This window comes from Fringilla coelebs (genome assembly GCF_963513975.1).
Source record: "Fringilla coelebs genome assembly, chromosome: 2".
Lineage (NCBI taxonomy): Eukaryota > Metazoa > Chordata > Aves > Passeriformes > Fringillidae > Fringilla > Fringilla coelebs.
In genome coordinates this window covers 75480647-75493793 of record NC_140029.1, presented here as the reverse complement: position 1 = coordinate 75493793, position 13147 = coordinate 75480647, and the positions used below count along the sequence as shown (strand labels likewise).

Here is a 13147-nt window from a genome sequence, read left to right as displayed (position 1 = left end):
TTCCTTAGGTTCCCTGTTGTGCCAATTTTACTTTAGGGAGCTTTTTCTATCAAATAAAAAGTATATAATGACCTCACTTCTACATTTCAGAGCTGCCTATATCTTAGTGAAAGGAAATGATCAAAGAGAGCAAGGCTGTTTAAAATTCAGTTATCACATATTTTTGATTGATTCATTTCAGTTTTAAAGAGAAGCTCATTTACTAAAAATGGAAGAAAGAAATAAAGGAAATTTTATCCATTTAAACTACACAAAATATTCTGAAATCTCCTACAGAAAGTACCATGTAATATGAAAAAGATAACTTTAAATTCATAAAAACCAAGAAAGATCCTCCACCTTATACTTGTCGTGACTTAAAGGTCAAGAGAAATACTAATGAATCAGAACGAATCAAAGTTGGCACTATTTAGACACCCTGTAACTGTTCACAGTCAGAGCAAAGCCAATTCAAATTGGAGATAGAATTTTCTGTGAACAGTGCAGAAAGGTTTCTCTTATTTCATTTTAAATACCAAATTAACTACTACATTATGTAGTTGACTGTGTGTGGTCCTTTTACCAAGGGCTTAGATTTGCTCGAAGCCCTCATTCACACCCCCGTTTTTTGGCTTGAATGGAAGGCAGTTGATCAGAAACAGACTCTTCTTTTTTGGTCTTGATGGAAGGATTTAGTTTCAGGGTCTTGTTTTTGTATATTACCCTAGAGATTGCTATGCAGAGTCCCTTCAGCTGTTTTGGAAGGAGTTGGAGGAAAAGAATGCTTTGTTTAAAAGCATCAATTTAATTTTAAGATGTATCTGCTATATGTGTTGAATATGTTTTATTCATATAGACAGTACATGCTTTCCTCATTTTAAAAAGGTGACTTTAGTTATTGCTAAACAAAGGACAGCTAGCCCAGTGAAGAGTGATACCAGTATTTTGTCAGGGTGTTGATTTAGGATGGAGTCATTATGATGATGGTGATGATGATGATTATTATTATGGGTAATTCTATATGCTCCGTTTACTTCCTTTGAAGAAAATAAATTTGGAAGATTGTCCTAGTTTTATCTCTGGTACAGTTAATTTTCTTCTTAGTAGCTGGCGTAATTGTTTTGAATTCAGGATGAGAGTAGTGCTGTTAACACATTGAAACAAAGCCAAGGACTCCAGTTCCTCATAGTACCCTGCTGTGTGGTATGAGCTGCCTACTCCTATGACAAGAATGAAGTAGTAGTTCATTCTAATAAAAACAAAAGAAGTTGATTGAAAACAGTTATAACAAGTTCTATAATTTAAAGAGATCAATGCAAGTTTACAAGATAGACAGATTTGTAGCAGATCTTAAATATGGAAAAATATATTGGCACAGGAAAAGGTTTCCCAGAGAAGTTATGGATGTCCCATCACTGGAAGTGAATAAGGCTAGATTGGATGGGGCCCTGAGCAACTTGGTCTGGTGGAAAGTATCCCTGTCCAAGGCAGGGGTGTTGGAATGGAATGATCTTTGAGGTCCCTTCCAATGTAAGCCATTCTGTGAGATTATGAAAAATAAATTTCTAGTTAGTGATTTGCAAAATGTTAACTGTATTCTTGAGCCTTTCCTTATTAGTCTCAGTTGTGTACAATTGATCAGGAAGAATAACTGGCTAGTACTTACTGGAATCAATGTTACAGAAGAATCTTGAAAGAGACATAACACATTTGTTTTTGTACCTACCTCAACTTTGGATGCAATTATTTTATACAGGAAGCATGTGATTTATCCTTAACTTTGCTCTGGGATTAAGAATCACCTGGCAGGACTGCTGTTGCACAGATAACTTTTTGCATTTTTTCACAACAAATATTTGCTTGATCTGTTCATATGCAAATAAATTACTTCCAGAATATGAATTTCAAAGAGAGATTACCTGGGTCAATTTGAAACATATTTAGTAATTGCTGCTGTGCAACTGTAGTTGGCATCTTTCACCCTCAGTAAGAGAAGTTAATCCTCTTGCATTGTCAGGAATAAATAAGAATAGAAACTTTTATTTCTAAGACTAGCTAATCCAACTGGATTCACTCATCAATTAGTTCTGCTGACTGGGAAGGTACAGATCCAGCATAAGCTGTCTGTTGTTGAGTGAATTCATAATGATTTGAATTCCAGACACATCATTCTGCCGAGTCTTTGAAATGAGATCATTGTAAATCTCTGTGTGCTCTAGTAACACTTTTGTTCTGTGCAGACAAAAACAAATTTTGGTCCATTATATGACTTCTGGTTTATAGAGAGGAATCTTAACAGAACAATCTCTCTACCCTGAAGGAATTCTATAGGATTACCCTCTTTTTGTTAATTATCTGTTTCCATTTAAGATACTAATTTTATAAGCTGGTATAGCAATATCTCCAGGGAAACAAGCTGATCCACTGTTTTTTATAGTTTCAGTATGTTTCATTAATTTCATTGCTTAAGGTTTTTGCTGGCCACTAGTAAAGGCCAGGAAAGATGTTCCTTTCTGTATTTCATCTGGATTTACATTGCTCTGAAACAGCAAAGATAGATGAAGGGCATAGTTTGTGTTTTATTGCAAAATGCTGAAAACTCTCTTGTGACCACAGAAGATGTATGAAATAAATGAAATGGAACCTTTTTCATTTACTGTTCATTGGGCAGGGTCTCTGCAGGGAAGGTCTATCTAAACAATCACTGCCTTTTAAATGCAGCTTTGAACTGAAAAAAACATTATTTTACTAACAATATATGAAATAGTATCTATAATATGTTTTTAGTTGATTAAACAAGAAGTGATATAAGTTGACCTCTCAGTTTACAAAAAGAAAATTCTGTGCTTAAAGCTATTTGCAGATTTCTGATTACAGATGTAAGCCACTGCTGAATGTGCTGTACTGTGCCCTCTGTTCTGATCTTTGACCTCTTAGACATGCAAAAAAAATGAAGGGTGGAAAATAAAGCAGTTAAAAAGGGGATATAGTAATTTTTCCATCTAAAAGAACACAAAACACTGCTACCCCAGAACTGTAGAAATGGTTTAGCAACACCTGATCAAGCATCTAGTATTCATAGTCGTTCTTATTTTTGACGAAGTTACGGAAATGTGCACAGTGACTACAAGTGGTTACCTCTGAGACAGCATTCTTTATGTTTGACTTACTTTCAGTTTTGTATCCTAGTAAAGGAGTGGAAAACCCAGTAAAATACCCCATAGGAAGTAGATTTCTAATTCTTGCAGTCGTATAAAGTACTTCTTATTCTGTAGGTTTTTTAGTTTTTCTTATATAAAATATTTTTCTTAATCTAGACAGAATTGAAATGTTCATTTTCTTACTAGCACTTTGCAGAAAGGTATGACAACATGAGCTTGATGGAGTTTTTATAAGTAGGTGAGGTTTCTAAAGTTCACTGCTAAAGCTGTCAAATGGGCAGAGTTTTGGTGCTGAAGAGATCAAAATAAAAACATAGAGATCAAAATAAAAACATAGCTCTATTTCCTCACCAGCACCTCTCAGCCAAGGCACCACATTTGCCAGACACATCCTTCAACCTTGCAGTTGTACTGGTGCTACACATGACTGTAGCAGCTGCTGCCTTGGCTGAGCTGGGCTGAGTAGATTTGAGCTGAGCAGCTTGGCTTTATATATATATATATATAAAAATTTATTTATTTTTATATATTTATTTTTTTTATATATATCTATACATGCTCAGGGCTGTTTTGTAATCACAGAAATGGTATCCTGGCAATCGAAGCCTTTGAAAATTCTGTAGTGTAGATGAACTGTAGAAAAGCCTGATGCACACTGACACCATTGTTCTAAAAGACATTTTGCTTAGATTAAAAGGGGAGAAAAATAAGCAACCAACAACCTGTGAGAGGAAAGAGGAGGAAATGATGGTGCTTTCTTTATATTATAAAATAGTGCAGTTAAAATATTTCCCAAGGAAGCCAAAACTGGAGATTCAATCTTAAGTTCCAGGAGAATATCCCAATGACTTTTTAATTTTCAGATTAATGGCACTATGGAAATGGGTCACCTTCCTAGGTAAAATTCTTGTTATTCTTGATTTCTGGTTTAGAAAGGGTGCAGAAATTACATGAAAACTTTTGAATAAATAAGCAGGGAAAATTTTATTTTGTCCCCTTAGATATATATATTTAAAAGTAATGGAATTATGGCTTGGCTATAGAATAAGCATTATTCAGAAATAGTAAATGTCTTTGGGGTTCTTTTTCCTGAAATTGTTTAGGATAAATTTTTAGTCTTTCTAGAAGAAAACACTTTCAAACTAAACTGTTAAATAAGTGGAAAACTATATTACTAAATATATAGTTATACATCTAACAGTGTTGATTCTTATTTACACATAGCAGTACTCAGTATGTCAGGAATTCAAAGTTGTGCTCTTACATGCTGTCCGAAGCTGAGAGGGAGAGAGTCATTGGTTTAAGTTTACACTGACATCATTGTTTTTCAGAATACCTTCTAGAGTTCACAGTTCATCTCACTGGAAAAGGATAGCTAAGATGGGTTATATGGTTTGGGACTTAGAAGGGACTGGTAAAGGAATGCTTAGATCACAAGCTTGAATGCAAATATCTACAAATGGATAAGGTGGTGGTAACCTATAGTAATCTGTCCTCAGCCCTGTGAACATTTTAATGTGTCTGCATCATTGAGCTCTCCAACAGAGCTGCTAAAACATACTATTGCTTTTTGAATGTCATTATTTTAAAGTATTTTAAATGATCTTATGCTATTGTTCTGAACCATACTCTAAACATTTATATAGTCTATAGTCTGGAAACAGAAGAAAGAAAATGCATTTACATTGCCATTTTTCATCTTTACTAGGAAACCCGCTTGGATGACAATCATCATGTTGCAGTGGCGCTTGGGAAACAGGAGGGATTTGTACAGAAGGATTCTGATGTAAGGAATTGTGAAGTAGTTTCATCTCTTGGTGATCACTTGAATATAAACTTATGGTGTAGCTAAAAGTGTGTCATCTCATATACAGGGCCAAGAAGAAGGTTTCTCCTAGGCATGGTATTAACCAGAACCAAACAGTGTTACTGAACTGTTACTGAAGTGTTTCCTCTAGTTCTGCTGGGCCTATTTCAGGAAAGGTCTGTGAAGGAGAAATAGTTTCAGAGGACAGCAACAGATAATGTCTAGTCTGTAATGCATGTATTTAATGTGTTCATTCAAGGGAAGATTAAGTGATTTTTGTCACAGCCTGCTAGTACTCATGTGGGAAAGATGGTTTTCACAGAGGGAAATGGAAACAGTGAGCCAATCTGGACTGCTAAACTTGTGTGACACCTCACCACGTTGATTATAGTGGGGGACTGTCAGCGTACGTATCCCAGAGCAGATCTATCGCTCAAACACCATTATGACAAGATAACCCTTGAGACAAGCAGCAAAAACCAACAGATGGGAAGAACAGCAGTGTTAGTCTTCATTCCATGTGGTGTCTCTATAGAGAGAAAGAGAAAAGCTACTTAAAAGCTTTTCATGATTTTTCTGTGTAATTTAAAAAAGACCTCAGTCCTGAAAATAGCAATAAAAGTGAAATTTAAGGGACGGGCAGATTGGCAAGTTGTAGCCAAAACAGCCAGACAGTCAGCAAATGAGAGTGTGACAAATTGCCAGATTTTTCTCTGCTGTTCTGGTAGCTCACAAGAAAATTGGTTACTTGTTTTCTGTTATTTAGATACAAAGATTCTACCAGGAACTAAAAAAAAAAAGAAAATTAGTACAGAATGGATAAAAGCATGGAAGTGGTAATGCACACTATCTGTCATGGTAACAAAGTCTGTTCATGGATAACAAAGGCATGCAGACCTTTTAACTAGTATTGGTTAGATTGAGAAAAAGAGAGGTTAAACTACCTTTGAGGATTTACTGTGATAAATCAGTGGACAAATATTTTTTAAGAAATTATGTGCATTTTTTTTTGAAGGACATACTTAAGTTAATTACCCAAATATTCTACAGGAATCCAGTATTTTTAAGTATTGACCTTCACCATCATGGTCACCTACCTTAAACGTACCATAGAAAAAATAGTCATGATATCAAATGTTATGATGAAAAGTCTTTGAATCAAGAGTCTCAAAGGCTTACTTGTCTGCTGACTAAATTTATGATGGCCTCAATTTCATTATTTCAGTTCAATGAAGAAAGGTCATTTTGAGCAGAACAAGAGAGCATTCTGAGACTCCCCAGTAAGGAAATTAAGTGAAAATTTATGTACTGTTGCATTGTGCTTTTTTAGGCCTCCTTCTAACAGGAGCATGGAGGAAATGAACCTCACCTTCTCTCTTTTTCAAAGAACCATAAAAATTATTCTATTTATTGCTAGATGTGTTGAAAGAAAAAGTTGTTAATTCTAGCTTAACATGTGTGTAAATGTTACCCACTTGCTTTAGGATGTCAGTGTTTGTGTCTGTTCCTTCTCTGCAATCACAGGAGTAATTCATTATGGCCTGCTTGCAGAACATCTTGTTTTCAGCTTTCTTCACAAAATGATGGCATGTGCCTGCAATTCCCAGGAAAGACCAATTGTTATGTCAATGTACTGTAATTAAAAATCTCTAGTGTCAAGAGTCTTATCAAAATGCTAGTGACTGCTAAATGCTTGAGGAAACAGAACGTTTATCTGTGCTCTTCACCTCGATATAGGCATTTATCTGAGGCTAGTCTCAATAAAAGATGGCTGAATTTAAAATTCTTTATAAATCCTGTGTAGGATATAAAGTGTCTTCTATTGCTTGCTGTACTGCACAAGAGTTGTGATGCATTCCGTTAGGACACACTTCCTTCAGACAAGCACATGCTGAAGTTCAAACTAATCTGTTAACAACTACTTAGCTCAAAAGCTTGGTTCATATTTGGCATGCATCTGTTATGTTGCTTGCATGGCTCTAGGCACCATTCCTGCAGCTTTACCTCATCTCCAAAATGCCACATGAGCAGAAATGTCTCAACACCATATCACTTATGTAAGGACATAAAGTGAGAGGCAGCTCAATCTTTTTCACTTTCAGTCTGCATTGACAACTAAGAGTTCTTCTGTGTTGTTACAAACACAAATCATTTTGTTGTCTATGCATTTATTCTTAATAGTAGCCTATTGCTCAAATACTGAAGTGGAGAATTTTTGCTTTTTGCCTATTTACTGACCTACCTTCAGTGACGTGACAGAAAGGGATAACAAAATCCTCAAAATTGACCTTGGACTGAGTCACTTCCAGCACTTGGATGTAAGCAAGGAAGGGTCTACAGGGCACAATTGTGAACAAATTCCCCAAATCTTCTCCTGAAACTCAATGTGCTGGAGTGCCTCTGAAGTGCCTGTACACCAGTGCACTTAGGATGGAGAATAAACATGATGAGTCACAGATCTGTCTGTGGCTGCAGGGTTCCAATAGCACGAGATGGTGGAGTTCAGGATCCTAGGGCAGTGAGGAGGACTCACAACCCTTAACAAGAGGAGAGGAAACTTTCTCCTCCTTGAAGGACAAAGAGGGGTTCTGTGGGATAAGGCCTCAAAGGAAAGCTGAGACCAAGAAAGCTGCTTAACATTCAAGGGTCATCTCCTTTCCTATCAAGAGTGTTCCATCTCACTGCATATGAAGTCAGGTAAAAATGGCCAGGAGGTCTGCATGGAACAGGGAGCTCCTAGCTGAACTTGGACATAGAAAGGGAAGCATACAGAGGGTGGGAGCAAGAATGGGTAACATGAGAAGAATACAGAAATATCTGAGCATCTAGGGATGAAATTTAAAAACATAAAGCCTAAATAGAATTTAATGTGACCAGGGATGTTCAAATCAACAAGAAGCACTTCTGTAAGTGCAAAGAAGCCGTAGGGGTAGGGTTTTACTCAACCAGACAAATGTTGAAAGAGGCTGAGATGCTGAATGCCACCTTTGCATCAGTGTTTATTAGCAAGGCTAGATGTCAGCAATCCCAGGTTGCAGGGATGAAAGAGGAAGGAGCAAGATGCGCCCTTAGAGGAAGAAGATTAGGTCAGGGAATGCTTGAACAAACTGGATGGGTGTAAGTCAGTAATATTTATGGGATACAGCTGGTATTGCAAGGCCCCTCTCAATAATCCAAAGATTATTGGGGGGGACTGGGAGAAGTGCCCAAAGACTGGAAGAAAACATGGAAGAAGGAGGACCTAAGCAATTACAGGTCTGATAGCTTCACCATGACTGCTGGCAAGGTGGTAGAACAGCTAATTCTGAACACCATTTCCATGCACAGCAAGGACAAAGAAATCATCAGGACTAGAAATATTAAACATTAAGAATAGGTCGCTCCAGCAAATGCCCATTTAGAAGAATCAGCTATATTTATGTTTGATTCATGCAGGCTGTGCTATCTGCCCTGCTGTCTACAAACAATTACATTTGGAGATGACATACAGCAGGCTGCACAGTAATGTGCTCAAAAAAAAGAAACAAAAAAACCGACCCAAATCTTTTACTTCTTTAAAATGTGATTTTTTTTTTTTTTTTTGGGGGTGATGAACCTAACATGGAGACTGTGACACCATCGTCTCTAATATCTCAGTCCACATTTAATTGGTTTTAACATGGGGAATTGCAGGTTGATTGTGACCACTTTAGTTTTTAAGTAGCACTTGAGTCTGAGAGAAGCATGCAAAACATCAGTGACTACTGGTATTAAAATGAGTTCAAATAGGCACACCTAGTGGAATAAATCCTCACACAATTGTCTCAAATAATCTTATCTGCTGAAGAATGGAGTACAATTTGTTTGATAGTGGTCTTTCTCTTCTTTACTGGACTTAAACTGTTATTCTTTCATACTTGCAGCATTCCATAGCCCTTGTTCCATCAGTTTTATGAACTGTGTTTCAACAAAAAGCTTGATTTTTCTGTGTGGCCTGTTACATGCTTCTAATAGTGACTGCATAGCCTAAATGAGGGGAAGTGACATTACTCTCAAATATGGACTGTCTCCTTTTTTCTTCAGTTAGCACTGTGTAGTTTAAATGTGAGAGAGAATGTTGCAGGAAAAATTTGATATTTATTGATTCATGTTATGCTAATATGTGTTTTCTTTAGGTCCATTCCATGGAGCCTAACCAACCACAATTTACATTATTGACTTTTGAAGATTTAGTTGCATCTGGTATTCCTGTCACACCTGAGGATTCTGCATATTGGGACAATTTCTGTTCAAAGCAGGAGGGTCCAGTGAAACAGAGTTCACATTCAAGAAAAGACTGTGTATAAGGAAAAGAAACTTGACAAAGTTCTTATGCTGTTATCCTGTTTAATTTGAAGTGCACATATGTAAATGAAATGCGTCTTTCTCTATTTAACCTGACAACCTGATTTTCATGACACTGCATTGGAATTGTAAGGAAGACATGTTTCCTTACTGAAGGAATCTGAATGAGAAGCCTAAACCAACATGCCTTTTTTGCATCTCCTTGCCTGTGGTTCTTACACTTCAGTAATTATCCAGGCTAGGAATAGAAAGCAGCTGTACAATAATGTTGTTTATTAGTGAACAAGTGTTTAGTATATAAAAATGTGTTTCCATAATAATTTATGCTGAAGCTTAAATTATGATACCGCTTTTTCTCTTACAAAAATTATTCATTTATTCTCAGATGGATGAATTAAAAAAATGCTACAAATTCTTATGCTGTACAACACTGGTGTTTGTGTAATGCCAGGCTGTAAAGGTCTGTAGTAGTCTTGGAGCTACACGTGTGCAAAAATAGTTTGAGACAGGGAATTAACTTACAAATATTTCATAGTCTTTTCACTTCTTATCTTTGTTTATTAAAGCTTCCTGCACACAACTTAGTATTTGTCTTTTAACAGTTCTTTTCTGTATTTTTTTCCTCAGCAATAGATGCAAGCCAAGCAGCAGTTCAATTTTCCTAGGCTTGCCACTTGCATCAGTCATGGGGGAAAACCCAAAGAAGAAAAGAAAGCTATTTACTTTTTTCTAAATAGTCTTTAATGTCTGATGACAGGACATTTTGATGTCCTAACATCAAATGAAAGTTTCTGGAAAATTGGAGATCTTGAGTGCACATCTAGAATATTTTGTCTTCTTTTTCAAAATAAACTCTGTTTTGTGCCATTACTTCTCACTCTTCTTTCTAGAAATCATAGATGTAATGTGGTCCATCTAAATTTGAGAAAACATACTGAACAGAATGATCTTTGCACAAAAATAATTATCTTCTGTCCTACAGTTAAACATAGATCTTCATTGAATTTGGGGTTGTGTACAACTAGGCTGCACCCTGTATTCTGGTGTACACAATGAAAAGGAGAATCTACTTGAAGTGTAACCGCTGTATCCATGCCTTATTACAAAGATGATGAAAATTTTGTGAGAGAGGATGATTTTTACAACTATTATACAAGCACTAGGAGTTCTGAACTGCATTGAATAATTCTGAATTCAAACATGCTGCTAAACTCTCCTGCTTCCAGTGCTGATTAATTTTTTTTTCCATTTCTATGAATCTCTCATTCTGCATGCTAATGATAGTTTTTAATGTTTTGCTTTTTTTCCCCTCCAAAACTGCAAATGAGTGAAGCAATGACTCTTCCCTCCAGTCTCCACAGGGGCAAAGTTAGATGTTCAGTAACTTCAAATCTGAAGTTTAAAAAAATACAGAATATCTTATATACAAATTCTAAGTCATGTATTCCAGATTGTTTGTCTTTTAGAAAAATGAAATTCAACTTGCAATAAATAATTTGCAATCCACGGAGGTCCAGTATATGCCAGTCAGTCACCGGACCCATCAATTGCAGCTTTGCCAGACAGTTTGAAGTTGTCAACCTTTTGCTAGGCCAATGAATCAAACTGCAAATATGGGATGAGCTGAATAAAAAAATTTCCAATCTAGATTTCTGGGGATAAGAGAATTAATTTTGTATTAGAGATTAGTTATTTTTGCATGGAAGCAGCGTCACAAACCAGAAATTTTCTTTCATTGGAAAGAGTTTTAAAAGTATTAATTAAATTATTTCTAATATTGTGCTTGCGTAGAGGACAGGCCAATTTTGTTAAAGTAGAAAATTGGGCTTGGTTTTCTTGCAAGGAATGTGATAGTTTTCAAGACTGTATCTAATGAGTGAGAGTTTCTTTTAGTTAGTTTTCCATGAAGTAAAATCTTAGTTTAGAGTGGCTCATAAAGAATTTTCTAGAAGACTGCAGTTTCTCATGATGTGGTTTTTTCTGTGTCTTTTAATTTACACTGAATTGTTTGAAAAATAATATAATTTTTAATTTTAATAGCAATAAGGTTAGGTGATGGTAATGCTTCTTGAAGTGCCACTTGAGTCAGGTTGTTTCATGTCAGTGCAAATGGACACAATTGTTATACTTGCTTTTACCTCAGTGGGAAAGAGCAGCTGGATCGTTACGGAGTTTTTGACTAAAAGCATGCTGCTAAAAGGCCAGCAGGACATTCTGACTCCTTAGGAATGTGAATGATCCCCCTTAAAGTCAGAAGTAAGTTTTTCTGGATATCTGTGCTGTGGAGGCGCATACTGAAATAAGTGTTGTTAGTGTGTACAAATAAATTAATGTTATTTCACAGTTCTAAGATAAATTTCTTTTTTAATTCACCATCACACTTTTTGCTGATAAAAAGATAATTGAGCCTTTTATCCACACAAGGCCACAACACTGACTTACTTGCATTTCCACAGAATACAGGCCACAGAGTCCCTCTGCCATTTGAGAGCAGCTCCAGCTTCCCTCACTAGGTCAAGTTGTCAGCCCAGTCCAGGCTAGGTGAGCTGACCTTTGCTGTCTCCCATCATTCTTCTGTCCCATTTACATCTAAAAGCCTCAGGGCCTTTCGTTTCCTTCTCCAGAGCTCCATTCCTTCCTCTGTTTTGTTTTCTACATAGTGTCCTTGACATAACTGTACCACATGCCTGTGAGGGTAAGAAGCTGTAAAAACACAAGCTCTGTTCTACATGAGCCTTTCCCAGCAGTGGCTGCAGCTGGGTAGACTTTTTCCCTATGGAACAGCATTGACTCATCCTCCCATTTCTCAAATTCTCAGATTTCAGTCTTAGATTAGATCTGCTGTCCTAGGTGGCATATCAAAACAGTGTTTCTGAGAAGTATTTCTTTATAGTCTCTGACAAAAAAATAAGTTTTAAAAGTTTTGGTCTTCAGTGAAAAGATTGTTAAAAGTGAATAGTTGTGTTTTAGTTTGGAGTTTAGTTCAAAACTTTTTGTATTTTACATCAAAAATGGTCAAGTGGATTAGGAACTTCAAGGGGTAAAACTGGGTTCAAAGCAGTTAGCAACTGTGTGACAAGAGACTGGTGACATTTGATGTGAAAATCTGTAACTGAAAAGTGGCTCATGTGAGTTCACTCAGCCTTTTACAGAGTCTGTGAACTTACACAAGATGTAGATTGTTAGTATCTTATGGGCTCAAGTCCACTGATGTTAATCAAGTATGCTCATCTTGACAAGAAATCAGAGATGCATCGACAGAAGTAGTGTATAGTGTATATATGGTTGTTCTGTGTGCTCTGGGAAACATCCAGGCAACAGCTCAACTTTAAACAACCATCTTTACCCAAGACACTGCAATAAGGAGATGATTTGTGAAAAAGTTGAAAAGATGGTTATGCAAGTCAGGATAGAGTGCCCTTTGTTAGAGCTTTACAGGATTATAGTGCTACATTCTACAAAGAAGATAAGTGGTTCTTGGCAAAATTGAAACCATGTCTAAAACAGCAATTGAGACTGTCATCCTTAACTGCTGCCTAATTCTGCAGGTGTGCTTCATTATCCTCCAGAATTCAGTTAGTTTTGATTACTTTGCTCTTTGTAGAAAGTGTAAGCATGAAAATAAATTCGGAATTTTCAAGGGAGACAGCATTTGAAATAAGGCTTGTTTCAAAAGTAATTTTTTGCAATATGTTATTTTCTTGCTGTGCACATATTATGAATCCTGTTTCTTGTAAGATTGGGTATAATTTCTTTACTACAATAAAATGTGGACTATTTTGTGTTTGTATTGTCTGGTTATTATTTTATCTTGCTATTACTTAGATCGAGACAGAGGTAAAATTATTGAAACACTTGTCTAGCACTCCTTTGCTAT

At 36.3% G+C, this 13147-nt stretch overlaps 1 protein-coding gene across 1 annotated transcript in view; it reads left to right on the top strand.

Moving 5' to 3' along the window:
• Positions 1 to 12925, top strand: part of AASDHPPT (aminoadipate-semialdehyde dehydrogenase-phosphopantetheinyl transferase) — a 29891-nt gene extending 16966 nt beyond the window's left edge. Inside the window, exons 5-6 of the mRNA XM_084227089.1 lie at positions 4849 to 4926; positions 9102 to 12925. Coding sequence (XP_084083215.1) covers positions 4849 to 4926; positions 9102 to 9272 — 249 coding nt within the window. The 3' untranslated portion in view covers positions 9273 to 12925. The remainder of the gene's footprint in view (positions 1 to 4848; positions 4927 to 9101) is intronic.
• The last annotated feature ends 222 nt before the right edge of the window (positions 12926 to 13147 follow it).